Source organism: Nerophis ophidion, linkage group LG09 (assembly GCF_033978795.1).
Source record: "Nerophis ophidion isolate RoL-2023_Sa linkage group LG09, RoL_Noph_v1.0, whole genome shotgun sequence".
NCBI lineage: Eukaryota > Metazoa > Chordata > Actinopteri > Syngnathiformes > Syngnathidae > Nerophis > Nerophis ophidion.
In genome coordinates, this window is record NC_084619.1 from 76,698,225 (window position 1) to 76,723,353 (window position 25,129).

General features: G+C 37.6%; 1 protein-coding gene across 1 annotated transcript in view; it reads left to right on the forward strand.

The window, feature by feature from the left end:
* The window catches only part of LOC133559746 (uncharacterized), an 80,762-nt gene extending 58,580 nt beyond the window's left edge, over nt 1–22,182 (forward strand). The window contains exons 2-5 of the mRNA XM_061911813.1: nt 1,921–2,025; nt 4,313–4,452; nt 6,309–6,433; nt 11,237–22,182. Of these exons, the coding sequence (XP_061767797.1) occupies nt 1,921–2,025; nt 4,313–4,452; nt 6,309–6,433; nt 11,237–14,601 (3,735 nt within the window). The 3' untranslated portion in view covers nt 14,602–22,182. The remainder of the gene's footprint in view (nt 1–1,920; nt 2,026–4,312; nt 4,453–6,308; nt 6,434–11,236) is intronic.
* The last annotated feature ends 2,947 nt before the right edge of the window (nt 22,183–25,129 follow it).

The window sequence follows — 25,129 nt, forward strand, 5'->3', positions numbered from 1 at the left end:
TAATCATTTCTGATGTAAAAGACAAATACGCCACCACGTTAAAAAAACAGCTAGATTAAATAAATGGACATTGGAGTTGCAGAATACACCAATAATAACACAGAACTGTAACTCGTCAGATCAGAACTGGATCAGATATACTACACGTTTCTGTTCTGAATAATAAAGGATTCATTTCAGGCTGCCTGTGAATAATAGCCTGAAATATTCCAGCACCTTCATAACGTTTAGTTATACTAAAGCGTCACTCAAGTCCAAATAGATTTATATAGCTTTATCGGGTCCGGCTACATTGATCCATTTTCAAACCAACCTGAGATATTTCTGTTCTTTACGTTTATTTGGAAATTGGTAAACGTGTGTTTTCTCTCTCAAAACGGAGTCAAATGTGCCGGAGACACATTATCTGCCCCGCGTTGCAACAAAGACATAACGTTCACGTTACTCACAAAAAAGATGAACTTATAAATTCCTCATAAGTTCAAAACAACACAGAAAATGAAGACGTCGAAATATCCAAAAAGTTCCTAACACTCTGAAAGTTGATACACAACAGTTGCTGCTGCGCTGCCTTCAAAAACTCTCCTGGTTAACAAAAGATTAAAAAGACACAAAGACAGACAGAAGGGATCAATATACTCGGACTATGGACTTCAAAAAGTTAGGTACCGTGAGTTCTTCCCTTCATCCATGGCTCCTCTTCAAGTGCTGCCGAAGCAATGTTGTCCTTCCGTGCCACGCCAGGTCCATGCTGCACCTTTTGCAGGAAATGTCTTCTTTGAAGTCTTTCAAGTGAAGTGTTCCCACTAGAGATGCGCGGGTAGGCAATTATATCATCCGCATCCGCATCACCGAAGTCCTCATCCACCCGAACCAACATTTTATCAGGACTGTACCCGCCTGCCAACCGTCTGTTGAAATACATCAGAGGTTGTCCACCTTTCCCACTCACAGAGATGTTTAAACCTGTTTCTCAGAGTAATGAAGACAATTGGACCCGCTAACGTTCTCGCGACTATCCAACAGCGTTCATCCTGATGACAAGAATGTGGGCGTGCTGTGAAGCCATTGCCTTAGACACCTTCGACAACATGTACGAACCCATTGTTGGTCTGGCAACATGTTGTGTGCAGCTTCCATAATCACACGTACAAGATTGAAAGGCATACTGGGTGACACAGAGTACACTGATGGTTGTGATATAAACAACTTTAACACTTACTAATATGCGCCACGCTGTGAAGCCACACCCAACAAGATTGACAAACACATTTCGGGAGAACATCCTCACAGTAACACAAAATAAACGCAACACAACAAATACCCATAATCCTTTGTATCCATGATACTTCCTGAATATATTTTACACCCCTGCGCCCCCAACCCCGCCCACCTTACCAACGCACGGGGGGGGGGGGGGTTGCTCCTAGCGGGGTGTATGAAATAGTCAGGAATTGTCATGAATACAAAGGATTATGGGTATTTGTTGTGTTGCGTTTGTGTTGTGTTACTGTGAGGATGTTCTCCCGAAATGTGTTTGTCGTTCTTAATTGTGGCTTCACAGCGTGGCGCATATTACTAAGAGTGTTAAAATGGTTTCTATCACAACCATTAGTGTACTCTGTGTCACCCAGCATGCCTTGCAGTCGTGTGTGTGTGTTGCTGCAGATGTCACACACAACATGATGCTGGACTGACAAGCAGATGGTACATGTTGTAGCACGCGACAAAGTCAATGACTTCATAGCACGCCCTAATACTTATTATCTGGGTGACTACGACACCCATCCTGTTGCTTGTGTTCACTTGGGTCTGGCAACCACAGGAATTATTGATCATGGTCATTGTGTCAATAAATAGGTCTTATTTTCATCAATCAATCAACAATCGTTGAAAGCAATCTTTTGGTTTTTTGTGCAGGAAGAAGGCGACCACAGTCTGTACTGTGACTTGTGTGACAAACAATATGTGCGACACCAACAGTACGACAACCACATCAACTCCTACGACCATCACCACAAGCAGGTAAGTGCCTCACCTTCCACCTCCTGGCTCCACTTAGATAAACACACACACACACACACACACACACACACACACACACACACACACACACACAAGCACGCACACACACACACACACACACGCACGCACGCGCACACACACGCGCACGCGCGCGCACACACACGCACGGACACACACACACACGCATGCACACACACACGCGCGCGCACACGCACACACAGCCGCACACATGATATCACTGTGCAGATGATGATATCATCGTGTGGATGATATGCCATGGATGATGTCACTGTGGAGGATGATATTGTCACTGTGGATGATGATGATATCATGGCATAGATGATAATGATGATATCATGGTGTGGCTGATGATGCCACTGTGGATGATGATGATGATGTCATTGTGGATGATGATGATGTCACTGTGGATGATGATGATGTCATGGCATAGATGATAATGATGATAACATGGTGTGGCTGATGATGCCACTGAGGATGATGATGATGATGATGTCATTGTGGATGATGATGATGATATCATCGCATGGATGATGATGTCACTGTGGATGGTGATGAAGTCATTGTGTGGATGATGATGATAACATCACACTGATGATAATGAAGTTAATGTGGATGATGATGATGTCATGGCATTTATGATGATGGCATATTTGACTGTGGATGATGATGATATCATCGCATTGATGATAATGAAGTTAATGTGGATGATGATGATGATGATGATGACTCCATATCATGTCATAGATGATGATGATATCATGGTGTGGCTGACGATGTCACTGTGGATGATGATGTCATCGCATTGATAATAATGAAGTTAATGTGGATAATGATGATGACGCCATATCATGGCATAGATGATGATGATATCATGGTGTGGCTGACGATGTCACTGTGGATGATGATGTCATCGTGGATGATGATGATGTCACTGTGGATGATGATATCATCGCATTGATGCTAATGAAGTTAATGTGGATAATGATGATGACGCCATATCATGGCGTAGATGATGATGATGATATCATGGCGTGGCTGATGATGTCACTGTGGATGATGATGTCACTGTGGATGATGATGATGATGTGATTGTGGATGATGATGATGTTACTGTGGATGATGATGATGATGATGACATCATGTGTGGATGATGTCACTGTGGATGATGATGATGATGATGATGATGTCACTGTGGATGATGATGTCATCGCATTGATAATAATGAAGTTAATGTGGATAATGATGATGACGCCATATCATGGCATAGATGATGATGATATCATGGTGTGGCTGACGATGTCACTGTGGATGATGATGTCATCGTGGATGATGATGATGTCACTGTGGATGATGATATCATCGCATTGATGCTAATGAAGTTAATGTGGATAATGATGATGACGCCATATCATGGCGTAGATGATGATGATGATATCATGGCGTGGCTGATGATGTCACTGTGGATGATGATGTCACTGTGGATGATGATGATGATGTGATTGTGGATGATGATGATGTTACTGTGGATGATGATGATGATGATGACATCATGTGTGGATGATGTCACTGTGGATGATGATGATGATGATGATGATGTCACTGTGGATGGTGATGAACTCATTTTGTGGATGATGATGATGTTACTGTGGATGATGATGATGATGATGACATCATGTGTGGATGATGTCACTGTGGATGATGATGATGATGATGATGATGTCACTGTGGATGGTGATGAACTCATTGTGTGGATGATGATGATGATATCATCGCATTGATGATAATGAAGTTAATGTAGATGATGATGATATCATGGCATATATAATGATGATGTCACTATGGATGATGATATTAATGGCATAGACGATGATGATGTCATTGTGTGGATGATGATGTCATGCGTTGATGATGCTGACATCATGGCGTGGACGATGATGATGATGATGATATCATGGCGTGGATGATGATATCATGGCGTGGATGATGATGATGTCATTGTGTGGTTGATGATGATGACGTCATGGCATGGATGATGATATCATGCTGAAGATGATGATGATGTCATGGTGTGGATGATGATGATGTCACTGTGTATGATGATATCATGGGGTGGATGATGATGATGTCATTGTGTGGTTGATGATGATGACGTCATGGCATGGATGATGATATCATGCTGAAGATGATGATGATGATGTCACTGTGTGTGATGATATCATGGGGTGGATGATGATGATGATGATGATGTCATTGTGCTGGCCTGTAGCGCCTGAAGGAGTTGAAGCAAAGAGAGTTCCAGCGAGCGCTGACCTGCCGGCGACAGAGGAGGCGCAGGGAAGAGAGGAAGGAGGAGCGCTTGCTGAGGAGACTCCATCAGCACAATGTGGAGAGAGAGGAAAGCCAACGGTGAGGTCAACAACAACAACAACAACCAAAACAACAGCAACAACAACAACCAAAACAACAACCAAAACAACAACAACAACAATAACCAAAACAACAGCAACAACAACAACCAAAACAACAACAACAACCACCTCATGATACTGATTTCACTTTCTCTTCTCCCACGTCTGCTTGACCAGCAATGATGGGGTCAACATCAACATGATGTTTGTTTGTTTGTGTCATGTCTGCTCCTTTCGCAAGAAGACTCAGACATTTGAGCAGGCATCTGCCAAAGGCCTTCTGGACCAACATTAGTTTAACTAATGGAGGACATTCAGTTAACTTCTTGACCAACTTTAGTTTAACTCATGGAGGACATTTAGTTAACTTCTGGACCAACTTTAGTTTAACTCATGGAGGACATTTAGTTAACTTCTGGACCAACTTTAGTTTAACTCATGGAGGACATTCAGTTAACTTCTGGACCAACTTTAGTTTAACTCATGGAGGACATTTAGTTAACTTCTGGACCAACTTTAGTTTAACTCATGGAGGACATTTAGTTAACTTCTGGACCAACTTTAGTTTAACTCATGGAGGACATTCAGTTAACTTCTGGACCAACATTAGTTTAACTCATGGAGGACATTTAGTTAACTTCTGGACCAACTTTAGTTTAACTCATGGAGGACATTTAGTTAACTTCTGGACCAACTTTAGTTTAACTCATGGAGGACATTTAGTTAACTTCTGGACCAACATTAGTTTAACTCATGGAGGACATTTAGTTAACTTCTGGACCAACTTTAGTTTAACTCATGGAGGACATTCAGTTAACTTCTGGACCAACTTTAGTTTAACTCATGGAGGACATTCAGTTAACTTCTGGACCAACATTAGTTTAACTAATGGAGGACATTCAGTTAAGTTAACAGACAGTTGCGATAGCCGATCAGATCACAAGTAGTTGATAGTCGCCTTCCCCCTTTACGTTGAACGTGACTGGGATTGGATACTCCCAAGTATCCAATCACAAATTGGGATTTACAAAGCAGAAAGTGGCACCGAAGCCATACCCGGCCAGCGGAGAAATCAGCGGTACTCCCTTTTTTAACCAACAAAGAAGCAGAGCAAAACGTTGATTAGGTGGCAGTTACAGTATATATTTGCAAGGGCATTTTCAAGAAGGATATTTAAAGAGAAATTAGATCTTGTGAGACAAGGTCGGCCGACCCTGGAAACGAGTTAAACTGTCATGTATGACATATGTCCTCTGATATGTGACACATGTGTGACCCATCATAGGACATATATACATATGACGTACTTGTCACATGATGGATGTCCTGTATCAGAGGACACATGATACATAGATGTCACATATGATACATGTCACATATGTTATATGACATATATCTGCGACATGTGTCCTATGATATGACATAAATGTCACATATGACACATGTCACGTATGTCATGACATGTTTGACATGTGTCATATGTTATGTGATATATATGGCATATATATGTGCTACAGGATATGACATATATGACACATGGGACATATGTCATATATATATATATATATATATATATATATATATATATATATATATATATATATATATATATATATATATATATATATATATATATATATATATACATATATATATGTGTGTGTGTGTGTACACACTGTCAGGATGGTTGTAAGCAAGGAGGAGTGAGACCAGAGTTGTGTTTGAGCTGACATTGTGAGATTGTGGACAACAGAGTGCAGCCGCCACAGAAAGTCAAGTGTGACCAAATTGATTTTCAGCTCTTGCCCTCTTCCTCTTCATCCTCCTCATCCTCCTCCTCTCTTCTCCCCTCAGCGCTCTGGGTTCCGGGCCCAAGTTCCGCTCCACCACCGTGGCAGTGGACCCGGCCAGTCTGAGCAATGGACGCCTAATGGAGAAGTGGGCCGGCATCCACGGGAGCAGCAGCACTCTGGGGACCAGTAAGAGCTGTGGTCCACTTAAACACCAACACCTCACTGCTACACATAACTCATTCTTCAATAGCAACACATCATTGCCACACCTGCACGCCAGCACATAACTCATTCTTCAATAGCAACACATCATTGCCACACCTGCACGCCAGCACATAACTCATTCTTCAAGCTGCTGATGAAATAACAACTGGACAAAACATCAATATCATCCATCAATTATTGGTTTGGATTTTTCAACTGAATAACTAATAACTACATCTAACAACTACATCTCCAAACAATAACTAACAATTACATCTAACTACTACCTCTCCAAACAATAAATAACAACTAAATCTAACAACTACTTCTCGAAACAATAACTAAAAACTACATCCAACAACTACACCTCCAAACAATAACTAACAACTACATCTCCAAACAATAACCAACTACTACATCTAACATCTACATCTCCAAACAATAACCAACAACTACATCTCCAAACAACAACAAACTACTACATCTAACATCTACATCTCCAAACAATGATTAACAACTACATCTAACTACTACATCTCCAAAAAATGTCTAATAACTACATCTAACGCCTACATCCCCAAACAATAACCAACAACTACATCTCCAAACAATAACAAACTACTACATCTAACATCTACATCTCCAAACAATGATTAACAACTACATCTAACCACTACATCTCCAAACAATGACTAATAACTACATCTAAAACCTACATCTCCAAACAATAACCAACAACTACATCTCCAAACAATAAATACAACTAAATATAACTACTACATATCTAAACTATCTAACAACTACATTTAACAAGTACATCACCAGACAATCAATCAATCAATCAATCAATCAATGTTTACTTATATAGCTGACAACTACATCTGACACCTACATCTCCAAACAATAACTAACAACTACATCTCCAAACAATAAATAACAACTACATCTAACTACTACATCTCCAAAAAATGTCTATTAACTACATCTAACGCCTACATCTCCAAACAGCAACCAACAACTACATCTCCAAACAATAACTAACTACCACATCCAACATCTATATCTCCAAACAATGATTAACAACTACATCTAACTACTACATCTCCAAACAATGACTAATAACTACATCTAACACCTACATCTCCAAACAATAACCAACAACTACATCTCCAAACAACAAATAAAACCACATCTAACTACTACATATCTAAACTACCTAACAACTACATTTAATAACTACATCTCCAGACAATAACTAACAACTACATCTGACACCTACACCCCCAAACAATAACTAAAAACTACATCTCCAAATAATAAATAACAACTACATCTCCAAACAATCTAACAACTACATCTAACAACTACATCTCCAAACAATCTAACAAATACATCTAGTAACTACCTCTCCAAACAATCTGACCACTCCATCTAACAACTACATCTCTAAATAATAACTAACAACTACATGTAAGTACTATATCTCAAAACAATTTAACAACTACATCTCCAAACAACAACTAACAACTACATCTGACAACTTCATTTCCAAAAAATAACTAACAACTACATTTAACTACTACATCTCCAAACAATAACTAACAACTACATCTAACAACTACATCTCCAAACAATAACTAACAACTACATCTAACAGCTACATCACCAAACAATAACTAATAACTACATCCAACAACTGCATCTCCAAACAACAACTAACAACTACATCTGACAACTTCATTTCCAAAAAATAACTAACAACTACATTTAACTACTACATCTCCAAACAATAACTAACAACTACATCTAACAACTACATCTCCAAACAATAACTAACAACTACATCTAACAGCTACATCACCAAACAATAACTAATGACTACATCCAACAACTGCATCTCCAAACAACAAGTAACAACTACATCTGACAACTTCATCTCCAAACAATAACTAACAACTACATTTAACAACTACATCTCCAAACAATAACTAGCAACTACATCTAACTACATCCCCAAACAATAACTCACAACTACATCTAACAACTACATCTTCAGACAATAACTCACAACTACATCCAACTACATCTCCAAACAATAACTTACAACTACATCTGACAACTACATCTTCAGACAATAACTCACAACTACATCCAACAAGTACATCTTCAGACAATAACTTACAACTACATCTAACAACTATATCGCTAAACAATAACTGACAACTACATCAAACAACTAAATTTTCAAACAATCTAACTACTACATCTAACAACTACATCTCCAAACAATAACTAACAACTACATGGCCAAATAATCAATCAATCAATCAATCAATGTTTATTTATATAGCCCCAAATCACAAATGTCTCAAAGGACTGCAAAAATCATTACGACTACAACATCCTCGGAAGAACCCAAATAATAACAAATAACTTCATCAAACAACTACATCCTCAAACAATCTAACTACTACATCTAACAACTACATCTTCAAACAGTGTAACTACTACATCTAACAACTACATCTCCAAACAATAACTGGCAACTACATCTAACTACATCTCCAGACAATAACTTACAACTACATCTAACAACTACATCTTCAGACAATAACTCACAACTACATCTAACAAGTACATCTTCAGACAATAACTTACAACTACATCTAACAACTATATTGCTAAACAATAACTGACAACTACATCATACAACTACATTTTCAAACAATGTAACTACTACATCTAACAACTACATCTCCAAAAAATGATTAACAACTACATGGCCAAATAATAACTAATAACTTCATCAAACAACTACATCCTCAAACAATCTAACTACTACATCTAACAACTACATCTTCAAACAATGTAACTACTACATCTAACAACTACATCCTCAAACAATCTAACTACTACATCTAACAACTACATCTTCAAACAATGTAACTACTACATGTAACAACTACATCTCCAAACAATACCTAACAATATTTACACTTATTTTTCTAATTAGCCCGGTCCAAGGTTTAAGTATTCAATAAATCCTCATCTTTGCGATGTGTTTCATGTCATTGGACAAGGTTGTAAACTTTAAAATAATTTAGATATAATGATTGAATATGACTAGAATTAAGAGTAAGATGACTAACTCAGTGGTCAAGTTGGAGAACCCTCTGGAGTAGAAAAGCTGGGGGTCAAAAATGTTAAGAACCACTGACTTATATCATCATGTTCACAAAATACTTCCATCAAACTTAATACAAGTACTTCCATTAAGAATATCCTCAGATGTCATTTTAAAATAGTTTATATTGATTGACGTCATACAAATTGTTGATGTTGAGGAAATAAAAACACGTCAGAAGTTTTTGCATTGAAGTTTTCCTCTTCAGATTTCACAGCTCAGACAGAAGAAGAAGAAGAAGAAGAACCTGCTCAAAACACTTCAGCTTCTTTAAAGTTCTTCTTAAGCCACTATTTTGATGACACAGCAACAATAAACACATCAATATAATGATACTTGCATATAAGTGAGTACATAATAATAGTAGCATGTAAGTGAGTACATAATAATAGTAGCATGTAAGTGAGTACATAATAATAGTACCATGTAAGTGAGTACATAATAATAGTAGCATGTAAGTGAGTACATCATAATAGTAGCATGTAAGTGAGTACATAATAATAGTAACATGTAAGTGAGTACATAATAATAGTAGCATGTAAGTGAGTACATAATAATAGTAGCATGTAAGTGAGTACATAATAATAGTACCATGTAAGTGAGTACATAATAATAGTAGCATGTAAGTGAGTACATCATAATAGTAGCATGTAAGTGAGTACATAATAATAGTAACATGTAAGTGAGTACATAATAATAGTAGCATGTAAGTGAGTACATAATAATAGTAGCATGTAAGTGAGTACATAATAATAGTAGCATGTAAGTGAGTACATAATAATAGTAACATGTAAGTGAGTACATAATAATAGTAGCATGTAAGTGAGTACATAATAATAGTACCATGTAAGTGAGTACATAATAATAGTAGCATGTGAGTACATAATAATAGTAGCATGTAAGTGAGTACATAATAATAGTAACATGTAAGTGAGTACATAATAATAGTAGCATGTAAGTGAGTACATAATAATAGTAGCATGTAAGTGAGTACAGAATAATAGTAGCATTTAAGTGAGTACATAATAATAGTAGCATGTGAGTACATAATAATAGTAGCATGTAAGTGAGTACATAATAATAGTAACATGTAAGTGAGTACATAATAATAGTAGCATGTAAGTGAGTACATAATAATAGTAGCATGTAAGTGAGTACATCATAATAGTAGCATGTAAGTGAGTACATCATAATAGTATCATGTAAGTGAGTACATAATAATAGTAGCATGTAAGTGAGTACATAATAATAGTAGCATGTAAGTGAGTACATAATAATAGTATCATGTAAGTGAGTACATAATAATAATAGTAGCAAGTAAGTGAGTATATAATAATAATAGTAGCGTGTAGCTGCACAACAAATCTGAGATCCAAAATCAAAGCAAACATTTGCAGCTCAGCCTCACATCCATCACTGTGTTTTTTGTCCTCAAGTCTAAGCCCCGCCCACACCTCCATTGTGATGTGTTGGCATCCAGGATGTAGAACTGATGCTGAAAATGATCTCATCCTCTTCTGCTTGCTCGCCTCTTCATCTCCAGCCTGATAGAATCATTGGGCTGTGTTTCATGTTAATCCTGTGTTTGTCTCTCCTGGCAGAACCTCCATCCTCCTTCCTCGTGCCTCCGAATGGCGCAGAAAGCCGACTCTTGAGCGACACACGGTGGCCGTACGAGCGGCTGAATGCTCAACTCAACCACTACCAGCTGAACTCTTCTGACGTGGGCGGAAGAAACCCCCATGGCAGAAAAGACGAGAAGGTTCCTCAAGCTTCCAGTCCCTCCACCGACACCGTTACACCCAAGCGTGGCGCCGGTGGGAGTGGCACAAGCTCCGCCCCCGCCAGAGGGCGCCCTGTTTGCTTCTCGCTGCCCAAGAGGAGTTGTGTTCTTCTGCACCGCTCGGCCCCCGTCTTTGTCCAAGCTGCCAAGACCGTGCGAGAAAAGGTGGTGGGAGAATGTGATCAGGCCCTGACCAAGAAGATCAAAGCCAAGTTCTCTTCATGGAACCAGCCTGTGACTGGAGTCCAGGTCCAGGTGGCAGGTGGAAGTGGTTCTGGGAACAAAGGCATTGCTGAAGACTGTGGTGGGTCTAGAAGGACCAGGACAGAGCCAGTACTACCAGTAACATCAGTACTACCAGTAACACCAGTACCACCAGTACCACCAGTATCACCAGAACTGCCAGTACTACCAGTACCACCAGTACCACCAGTAACACCAGTACTACCAGTACCACCAGTAACACCAGTACTACCAGTACCACCAGTAACACCAGTACCACCAGTACCACCAGTATCACCAGAACTGCCAGTACTACCAGTACCTCCAGTAGTGCCAGTACCACCAATACTACCAGTACCACCAGTACCACCAGTAACACCAGTATCACCAGAACTGCCAGTACTACCAGTACCTCCAGTAGTGCCAGTACCACCAATACTACCAGTACTACCAGTACCACCAGTAACACCAGAACTGCCAGTACTACCAGTACCACCAGTACCACCAGTATCACCAGAACTGCCAGTACTACCAGTACCTCCAGTATCACCAGAACTGCCAGTACTACCAGTACCTCCAGTAGTGCCAGTACCACCAATACTACCAGTATCACCAGTACCACCAGTATCAGCAGTACTTTCAGTACCATCAGAATCCCCAATAGCCCCTTCTGACTATGTTGTTCTGAGTAGCAGACTTCAAGGTTCTGACCCTTTGGGCCTTGATCAAGAGAAACCTTATTCCACGCCACTTCCTGCTTTGAAGGAGGTCAAAGTTCAAACCGACATGCTGACGCCAAACAATCAAGAGAAATCTCCTCGTTCTCCTCAAAGTCGACCCCTAGAATCCTTCTGTCCTGTCCTGAGCCGGGACGGCAGCCGCGTCCTCCTGTGGCCCTCAGAGATGCTGGGCTACACCAAGACCTGGCCCTCGCTCTCCCACGCCGTCAACCCGCTGCTGCACGACTTCCGGGCCCGCAGCAGGACCGGAGGGGGCGGGGCCGAGGACAGGAAGGAGCCAGCGGGGACGAGACGGAGGCGGGGAGACGGCGAGCGGACCTTTGATGAAAGACAAGACGAGGATGAAGGACGACAGGCGGCAAATCCTTTGGAAGTTGGAGGCCGACGCAAAGGCGGAGACAATGAGAGCGCTTTAAAATTCTCCTGTGCTGATCTTCACTTGACCCAAGTGGGCAAGACGAGGAGGAGGGGGAGGAGGGGGAGGAGGAAGAGGGGAAGGAGGAGAAGAGGAGACGAGGCCAAGAGAAGAAAGTGGAGGCGGGAGAGGATGATAAGTGGTGTGTGGGAGAATGTGATTGCCAAGCGGGGAGGAGACGCAACACAGGGGAGGCCATTAAGTCGCCTTCCTGGAAACAGGATGAGCGGCCAGGAGGAGAGACAGAGTGAGGAGGAGGAGGAAAGACCGAAGAGTGGCCAGGGGAAAGAGGAGAGACAGAGGAACGAGAAGGAGGAGAGACAGAGGAGAGAGGAGGAGAGACATAGGAGAGAGGAGGAGGAGAGACAGAGAAGAGAGGAGGAGAGACAGAGGAGAGAGGAGGAGAGACATAGGAGAGAGGAGGAGAGACAGAGGAGTGAGAAGGAGGAGGAGAGACAGAGGAGAGAGGAGGAGAGACAGAGAAGAGAGGAGGAGAGACAGAGGAGTGAGAAGGAGGAGAGACAGAGAAGTGAGGAGGAGGAGAAGGAGGAGGAGGAGAGACAGAGAAGTGAGGAGGAGGAGGAGGAGGCAGCGCGGCGATCAAGCCATCTTTGGGTGAATGTGTGTTCAGGCGGGAGGCATCTGAGCGATGTGGAGGTCAAGATGGCCACCGACCGCCATCAATCCCAGCAATCAGCCTGCGGGGGTGCGGCAGGCGAGGCCGCCATTATCCCCAGCCCCGCCCCCGCCAGACAGACGCCACGCTGTCCCGCAATGACGGCCGACCTCGCTGGCAAACACGCGGCGGCCGGGCTTGAACATGAAGAGGAAGATGAGGAGCGTGGGATAGTGAGGGAGATAAGTGCTGAGGAAGAAAGCATGATGGCGATCAGCGGCGTCTTCTCCCCCCGCCGAGCCAGCCAGCGTCCAATCCATGCGGCCGCTTGTCTGCGCGGGAAAGCAGCACGCCATCCAGCGATTAGCCTCGTCTCCTTTTCCTTCAGAGACGCAGCGTGCGCTCCAAGACAGACCGAGGCAGCGGGGCATCAACTCACCTGCGGTTCCACGGCGGCGCCAAACGCTCCCGCCTGCGGCGCGCCACCAAAGACGATAAGTGAGCCGAGTGTGAGATCAGCTGACACAAACACGACCCTCGCTGGGGGGAACGGGACAGCTGCAGGCGGCGGCAAAAGGAAGTGGATGGAGTGCGGCCAAAAGGCGGCGTGGAAGAAAGCCAAAGGAGGACAGAGACAAGCGACAATGGACTCAAACTTTGACCCCGACCCACATGAGGCGGGTCGAGGCAGCAGGAAGGAGGCGGAGCCAAACTTCTTTCCACCCGACTGGACAGACCCGAGTCCGGTTGGCTCAAGTGCCCCGCCTCCTGATGAGGTCACAGGTGTGCAACACCACCACCATGCCTCCACGCAGGATGATGACATCACACCCCCCGGCGGGCGTGCTGGCAGTGCGGCGGACAGGCAGGCGAGGAGAAGGCCTCGGCTCCTCTGCGGCTTCCCCATTGGCTGCGTCCCCCTTCAAGCTCCGCCTCTTCTCATCCCGCCCTCCTCCTCCTCCTCCTTCCATCACACCATCATCCAACACCACCTGCCCCTCCCTCTCCACTCCTACCCTCACCTGTTGGCCCTCAGCTTGAACCCCGCCCCCGCATCTTTCTTCGCCCCGCCCCCTATCCGTCTCCTGGATGTGACGGCCTCGTATCCCCTGGCAACCCAGTTCCATCTGCACCCGCCTGTGTTGGCGCCCCCCCACCCCGCTGCCCTGCCCCTGCAGGTCTTGTTCTGAACCAGCTTGGACTCTCACACCCTCTCCTGTTGGTTCCTATTCATGTGGACCAGGGTCTGGTGGACCAGGGTCTGCACCGAGCAGAAAGTCCACCCGGTCTAGGATGTTGTCTAAGACTGGTTGTCTAAGTCTGGTTGACCAAGGTCTGCACCGAGCAGAAAGTCCACCCGGTCTAGGATGTTGTCTAAGACTGGATCCGACTTCTGATGCATTAAAGTCACTCAGTTGATAATCAATCAACGTATGGATCCATGATGTCGCCCACAGTCACTACTTTACAAATAACTAATCATTAGTTCAGTGATCATTAATTCATAATTCATTGATAATCATTAGTTAATATGTGATTATTCATTAGTTTGTAGGTAGTAATCATTAATAGTTAATTAATCATTAATTCATAAGTTAGTTATTAGTTCATTAAAATTAGTTAATAGGTAATCATTCATTAGTTAGTACGTAATTAATCATTACTTCATCATTAATAAGTTACTTATCAGTTCATTAATCATTAGTTCATAGGTAATTAACCATGATTTAATCGTTCATTGATTAATTCATAATTCATTAATAAGTTAGTTATCAGTTAATCATTAGTTCGGTGATCATAAATTCCTAATTCAGTAATAAGTTAGTTATCAGTAATATAATCATTAGTTCATAGGTAATTAATCTTTAGTTATTTGTTCATTGATCATTAATTCATTGATAAGTTATAAATTAATTCATCATTAGTTAAAAGGTAATTATTCATTCATTTGTAGGTAGTAATCATTAGTAGTTCATTAATCAATTATTCATAATTCATTAATAAGTTGGTTATTACTTCATTAATATTAGTTAATAGGTAATTATTCATGAGTTAATACGTAATTAATCATTCGTTCATTGATCATTAATTCATTGATGAATTAGTTATAAGTTCATTAATACTTAGTTAATAGCTAATTATTCATTAGTTCATAGGTAATTAATCATTACTTCTGAGTTCATTGATCATTAATTCATAATTCTTTGATAAATTAGTTATAAGTTCATTAATAATTAGTTAATAGGTAATTATTCATTGTTTCATAGGTAGTAATCCTTAGTAGTTCAATAATTATTCATTCATAATTCATTAATAAGTTAGTCATTAGTTAATTAACAGTAGTTACTAGGTAATTATTAATTAGTTAATACATAATTAATCATTGGTTCCTTGATCATTAATTCATAATTCACTAATAAGTTAGTTATCAGTTCATTAATCATTAGTTCATAGGTAATTAATCATGAGTTCATAGTTCATTGATCAATAATTCATTAATAAGTTAATTATCAGTTCATTAATCATTAGTTCATTGGTAATTAATCGTTGGTTCTTAGTTCATTGATTATTAATTCACAATTCATTGATAAGTTAGTTTTAAGTTCAGTCATCATGAGTTAATAAGTAATTATTCATTAGTCCATAGGTAGTCATCAATAGTAGTTCATTAATAATTAATTCATCATTTATTAATAAGTTAGTTATTAGTTCATTAAAATTAGTTAAAATGTAATTATTCATTAGTTCATAGGTAATTAATCAGTAGTTCATTGATCATTAATTCATAATTTATTAATACGTTAGTTATTAGTTCATTAAAATTAGTTAATAGGGTAATTATTCATTATTTCACAGGTAATTAATCATTAGTTCATTAATCATTATTTCATAATTCATTAATAAGTTAGTTATCAGTTCATTAATCATTAGTTAATAGGTAATTATTCATTGTTTCATAGGTAGTAATCCTTAGTAGTTCAATAATTATTCATTCATAATTCATTAATAAGTTAGTCATTAGTTAATTAACAGTAGTTACTAGGTAATTATTAATTAGTTAATACATAATTAATCATTGGTTCCTTGATCATTAATTCATAATTCACTAATAAGTTAGTTATCAGTTCATTAATCATTAGTTCATAGGTAATTAATCATGAGTTCATAGTTCATTGATCAATAATTCATTAATAAGTTACTTATCAGTTCATTAATCATTAGTTCAATGGTAATTAATCGTTGGTTCTTAGTTCATTGATTATTAATTCACAATTCATTGATAAGTTAGTTTTAAGTTCAGTCATCATGAGTTAATAAGTAATTATTCATTAGTCCATAGGTAGTCATCAATAGTAGTTCATTAATAATTAATTCATCATTTATTAATAAGTTAGTTATTAGTTCATTAAAATTGGTTAAAATGTAATTATTCATTAGTTCATAGGTAATTAATCAGTAGTTCATTGATCATTAATTCATAATTTATTAATACGTTAGTTATTAGTTCATTGAAATTAGTTAATAGGGTAATTATTCATTATTTCACAGGTAATTAATCATTAGTTCATTAATCATTATTTCCTAATTCATTAATAAGTTAGTTATCAGTTCATTAATCATTAGTTCATAGTTCATCCATCCATTTTCTACCGCTTACAGGGTCACAGGGGGGCGCTGGTGCCTATCTCAGCTACAATCGGGCGGAAGGCGGAGTACACCCTGGACAACTTGCCACCTCATCGCAGGGCTAGTTCATTGATCATTAACTCATAATTAATAAGTTAGTTATCAGTTAATTAATCATTAGTTCATAATTAATTAATCATTAGTTCTTTATTCATTAATCATGAGTTAAAAGGTAATTATTCATTAGTTCATAGGTAGTAATCATTAGTAGTTCATTAATTATCAATTCATCATTATAAAGTTAGTTATTAGTTAATTAACATTAGTTAATAGGTAATTATTCATTAGTTAATACACAATCATTAGTTTATAGTCCATTGATCATTAATTCATAATTCATTAATAAGTTAGTTATCAGTTCATTAATCAGTAGTTCATAGGTAATTAATCATCCATCCATCCATTTTCTACCGCTTATTCCCTTTCGGGGTCGCGTGGGGCGCTGGCGCCTATCTCAGCTACAATCGGGCGGAAGGCGGTGTACACCCTGGACAAGTCGCCACTTCATCACAGGGCCAACACAGATAGACAGACAACATTCACACACTAGGGACCATTTAGTGTTGCCAATCAACTTATCCCCAGGTGCATGTCTTTGGAGGTGGGAGGGGCCTATCCCCAGGTGCATGTCTTTGGAGGTGGGAGGGGCCTATCCCCAGGTGCATGTCTTTGGAGGTGGGAGGGGCCTATCCCCAGGTGCATGTCTTTGGAGGTGGGAGGGGCCTATCCCCAGGTGCATGTCTTTGGAGGTGGGAGGAAGCCGGAGTACCCGGAGGGAACCCACGCAGTCACGGGGAGAACATGCAAACTCCACACAGAACCCATTATAATTAGTTAATAGGTAATTATTAATTAGTTAATAAGTAATTAATCATTAATGAGTTAGTTATCAGTTCATCATTAGTTCGGTGATCATTAATTCCTAATTCATTAATAAGTTAGTTATCAGTAATATAATCAGTTCATAGGTAATTAATCTTTAGTTATTTGTTCATTGATCATTAATTCATTGATAAGTTATAATTTCATTCATCATTAGTTAAAATGTAATTATTCATAAGTTTGTAGGCAGTAATAATTAATAATTCATTAATCAATAATTCATAATTAATTAATAAGTTAGTTGTTACTTCATTAACATTAGTTAATAGGTAATTATTCATGAGTTAATGTGTAATTAATCATTTATTCATTGATCATTAATTCATCATTCATTAATAAGTTAGTTTTCAGTTCATTAATCATTAGATCATAAGTAGTTAATCATGAGTTCAGAGTTCATTGATGATGAATTCATAATTCATTAACAAGTTACTTATCAGTTCATCATTAGTCCATAGATCATTAATTCCTAATTCATTAATAAGTTAGTTATCAGTTAATTCATCATTAGTTCATGGATCATTAATTCCTAATTCATTAATAAGTTAGTTATCAGTTAATTCATCATTAGTTCATAGTTTAATCAATCAATCGTTATTTATATAGCCCTAAATCACAAATGTCTCAAAGGGCTGCACAAACCACACCAACATCCTCGGTAGTTAATCTCACATAAGGGCAAGGAAAAACTCACCCAAGTGGGACATCGGTGACAATGATGACTATGAAAAAACCTTGAAGAGGACTAAATGTATATAATAATACACAAATACATCAAATAAATGTATATACTAATACAAAAATACACCAACTAAAGGTATATAATATTACACATATACACCAACTAAATGTATTTGATAAAACAAAGTTTCACCAACTATTGTATGTAATAATACAGAAATACATCAAATAAATGTATATAATAATACAAAAATACACCAACTAAAGGTATATAATAATACACAAATACACCAACTAAATGGATATATTCTAATACACCAATACGCTAAGTAATTGTAGATGATAATACAAAAATACACTAACTAAATGTATATAAGAATACAAAAATACACCAACTAAATGGATATAATAATACAAAAATACAGCAAATAAATGTATATAATAATACACCGAATAAATGTATATAATACAAAATACACCAACTAAATGTATATAATAATACAAATATACACCAACTAAATGGATAAAACAACACAAAATTACACTGACTAAATGTATATAATACTACACAAATACACCAACTAAATGGATAACATAATACAAAATACACCATCTAAATGGATATATTACACAAATACACCAACTAAATTGATATGACAATACAAAAATACACCAACTAAATGTATACAACAATACACAAATACACCACTTAAATGTATATTATAATACACAAATACACCAACTAAATGTATATGACAAAAAACTAAGTTTCACCAACTATTTGTATATATGATACATAAATACACTAAATAAATGTATATAATAATACTCAAATACACCAACTAAATGGATAACATAATACAAAATACACCATCTAAATGGATATAATACTACACAAATACACCAAATAAATGTACATGATAATACAAAAATACACCAACTAAATGTATATAATAATACAAAAATACACCAACTAAATGTATATAACAATACACAAATACACCACTTAAATGTATATTATAATACACAAATACACCAACTAAATGTATATGATAAAAAACTAAGTTTCACCAACTATTTGTATATATGATACATAAATACACTAAATAAATGTATATAATAATACTCAAATACACCAACTAAATGGATAACATAATACAAAATACACCCTCTAAATGGATATAATACTACACAAATACACCAAATAAATATACATGATAATACAAAAATACACCAACTAAATTTATATAATAATACAAAAATACACCAGCTAAATGTATATAACAATACACAAATACACCACCTAAATGTATATTATAATACACAAATACACCAACTAAATGTATATGATAAAAGAAAGTTCCACCAACTGTTTGTATATATGATACATAAATACACTAAATAAATTATATAATAATACTCAAATACACCAACTAAATGTATATAATAATACACAAATACACCAACTAAATGTATATAATAATACAAAAAATACACCAACTAAATGTATGTAATAATACACAAATACATCAAATGAATGTATATAATAATACAAAAATACACCAACTAAAGGTATATAATAATACACCAACTAAATGGATATAATAATACACCAATACGCTAGGTAATTGTAGATGACAATACAAAAATACACCAACTAAATGTATATAATATTACAAAAATACACCAACTAAATGTATATAATAATCTAAAAAATACACCAACTAAATGTATGTAATAATACACAAATATATCAAATAAATGTATATAATAATACAAAAATACACCAACTAAAGTTATATAAGAATACACCAACTAAGTGGATATAATAATAATCCAATACGCTAGGTAATTGTAGATGATAATACAAAAATACACCAGCTAAATGTATATAATATTACAAAAATACACCAACTAAATGGATATAATAATACAAAAATACACCAAATAAATGTATATAATAATACACAAATACACCAAATAAATGTATATAATACAAAATACACCAACTAAATGTATAAAATAATACACAAATACACCAACTAAATGTATAAAACAACAAAAAATTACACGAACTAAATTTATATAATACTACACAAATACACCAACTAAATGGACATATTCTAATACACCAATACGCTAAGTAATTGTAGATGATAATACAAAAATACACTAACTCAATGTATATAAGAATACAAAAATACACCAACTAAATGGATATAATGATACAAAAATACAGCAAATAAATGTATATAATAATACACCGAATAAATGTATATAATACAAAATACACCAACTAAATGTATATAATAATACAAATATACACCAACTAAATGGATAAAACAACACAAAATAATAATTACATAATATGATGATGTACAATGTGTTTCATAATGACAGGTAATAATCACATAATACGATGATGTACAATGCGTTACATAATGGCAGGTAATAATCACATTATATGATGATGTACAATGTGTTACATAATGACAGGTAATAATCACATTATATGATGATGTACAATGTGTTACATACTGACAGGTAATAATCATACTATGATGATGTACAATGTGTTACATAATGGCAGGTAATAATCACATTATATGATGATGTACAATGTGTTACATGATGACAGGTAATAATCACATTATATGATGATGTACAATGTGTTACAAAATGACAGGTAATAATCACATTGTTTGATGATGTACAAAGTGTTACATAATGACAGGTAATAGTCACATTATATGATGATGTACAATGTGTTACATAATGACAGGTAATAGTCACATTATATGATGATGTACAATGTGTTACATAATGACAGGCAATAATCACATTATATGATGATGTACAATGTGTTACATAATGACAGGTAATAATCACATTATATGATGATGTACAATGTGTTACATAATGACATGTGATAATCACATAATATTATGTACAATGTGTTACATAATGAGAAGTAATAATTACACAATATGATGATGTACAATGTGTTACATAATGACAGGTAATAGTCACATTATATGATGATGTACAATGTGTTACATAATGACAGGTAATAATCACATTATATGATGATGTACAACGTGTTACATAATGACAGGTGATAATCGCATTTTATGATGATGTACAATGTGTTACATAATGACAGGTAATAATCACATTATATGATGATGTACAATGAGTTACATAATGACAGGTAATAATCACATTATATGATGATGTACAATGAGTTACATAATGACAGGTAATAATCACATTATATGATGATGTACAATGAGTTACATAATGACAGGTAATAATCACATTATATGATGATGTACAATGAGTTACATAATGACAGGTAATAATCACATTATATGATGATGTACAATGAGTTACATAATGACAGGTAATAGTCACATAGTCCGAGGTCACATCCTTGCTGCATCCTGTCAGTTCAACCAAGACCAGACAAAGTCTGACATACAATTTGTGTTTGAAACCTTGTAATAAAATGTTGGATTGAAGCACTAAGACCAAGTAGCAGCGAGGTAGTTAGCAATAGATCCTGAGTCCTGACTGTGAGGGTTGTCTCCGTGCAGTACTTTGCCCTAAAAGTGGACTGAAAGGCTTCACAGAGATTGTCAGACGCTAAGTGTTCATTTAACTGCTGGCAACAATTTTTTCGAGGATTTTCAAGATAAAGGGAAGGTGAGACACCGGCCAGTAGTTTACCATGAGGTCAGCATCAAGCTTAGATTTCTTTTTTTTTTAATCAATAACCGCTTTTTGGAATGTTAGGAGAACAGCACCAGAGGAAGGTGATGAGTTGACAATATTTTGCACTGATGGTCTGGATCTTACAAACCCTGTTTCCATACGAGCTGGGGAATTGTGTTCCATGTAAATATAAACAGAAGGGTTAGGGTTAACCCTAACGCATACACACACACACACGCACAGACATGCACACACACACACACTTACACATGGACACACTCACACACACATACACTCAGAAACACACACACACACACATATGCACATGGATACACACAGACAGGCACACAAACTCACACACACACACACACACACACTCAGACACACCCACAGACAGACATGCACACATTTACACACAAAGGCATACACTCAGACACACACACATACACAGACACACACACATACACACACTCAGACACACATACAGACATACACTCAGACACACACACACACACACACACACACAGACATACACACAGGCACACAAACTCACACACACACACACTCAGACATACACACACACACACACACAGACAGACATACACACAGGCACACAAACTCACACACACACACACTCAGACATACACACACACACACACACAGACAGACATACACACAGGCACACAAACTCACACACACACACTCAGACATACACACACACACACACACAGACAGACATACACACAGGCACACAAACTTACACACACACACACACACACACACTCAGACATACACTCAGACACACACAGACACACCCACACACACACACACATTATAACACACACACACACAAACTATGCTGAGTCTCATAGCTGGCTGTGTGTAACTTATCAATGGATGATCAATACTCTGTGATCGATTGTCCCTATCGCCATGGCAACCAGCATTTAGCCGTCTATCGCAGGCCATTCATCTTGGAAGCCATTAAGCTGTGCACGTGTGTGTGTGTGTGTGTGTGTGTCTGAGTGTGTGTGTGTGTGTGTGTGTGTCTGAGTGTGTGTCTGAGTGTGTGTGTGTGTGTGTGTGTGTGTGTGTGTGTGTGTGTGAGTTTGTGTGCCTGTGTGTGTGTGTGTGTGTGTGTGTGTGTGTGTGTGTATGTGTGTGTGTGTGTGTGTGTGTGTGTGTATGTGTGTGTGTGTGTGTGTGTGTGTGTGTTATGGCGAGCACTACAAAGCAAAAACAAGCTCTGCTGCAACTCATAGTTGTTGTTGTTGTTGTTGATTTATGCAAATGTCATCATGAGAGTGAAATAAATAACATCTTCATATGCAATAAATACTTTTTATTTTATTTTAATAAGTATTTTGTTTTTAATAAAGACTTGGTTTTTGTGGCGCTGGATGCACTAAATCACTCTGACACAAGTCATGTGATCAATGATGTCAGAACTACTGGATGTGAGGATATCACGCTGTGTACCTAATCATGTGACTATAGTTTATATTAACTGTGTAAGAATGATGTCATCACGCTGTGTACCTAATCATGTGACTATAGTTTATATTAACTGTGTAAGAATGATGTCATCACGCTGTGTACCTAATCATGTGACTATAGTTTATATTAACTGTGTAAGAATGATGTCATCACGCTGCGTACCTAATGTAGTGACCATAGTTGATGTTTAGTGTGTAAGAATGATGTCATCACACTGTGTACCTAATGTAGTGACCATAGTTTATGTTTAGTGTGTAAGAATGATGTCATCACGCTGTGTACCTAATGTAGTGACCATAGTTGATGTTTAGTGTGTAAGAATGATGTCATCACGCTGTGTACCTAATGTAGTGACCATAGTTGATGTTTAGTGTGTAAGAATGATGTCATCACGCTGTGTACCTAATGTAGTGACCATAGTTGATGTTTAGTGTGTAAGAATGATGTCATCACACTGTGTACCTAATGTAGTGACCATAGTTGATGTTTAGTGTGTAAGAATGATGTCATCACACTGTGTACCTAATGTAGTGACCATAGTTGATGTTTAGTGTGTAAGAATGATGTCATCACGCTGTGTACCTAATGTAGTGACCATAGTTGATGTTTAGTGTGTAAGAATGATGTCATCACGCTGTGTACCTAATGAAGTGACCATAGTTGATGTTTAGTGTGTAAGAATGATGTCATCACGCTGTGTACCTAATGAGGTGACCATAGTTGATGTTTAGTGTGTAAGAATGATGTCATCACGCTGTGTACCTAATGTAGTGACCATAGTTGATGTTTAGTGTGTAAGAATGATGTCATCATGCTGTGTACCTAATGTAGTGACCATAGTTGATGTTTAGTGTGTAAGAATGATGTCATCACGCTGTGTACCTAATGAGGTGACCATAGTTGATGTTTAGTGTGTAAGAATGATGTCATCACGCTGTGTACCTAATGAGGTGACCATAGTTGATGTTTAGTGTGTAAGAATGATGTCATCACACTGTGTACCTAATGTAGTGACCATAGTTGATGTTTAGTGTGTAAGAATGATGTCATCACACTGTGTACCTAATGTAGTGACCATAGTTGATGTTTAGTGTGTAAGAATGATGTCATCACGCTTTGTACCTAATGTAGTGACCATAGTTGATGTTTAGTGTGTAAGAATGATGTCATCACGCTGTGTACCTAATGAAGTGACCATAGTTGATGTTTAGTGTGTAAGAATGATGTCATCACGCTGTGTACCTAATGAGGTGACCA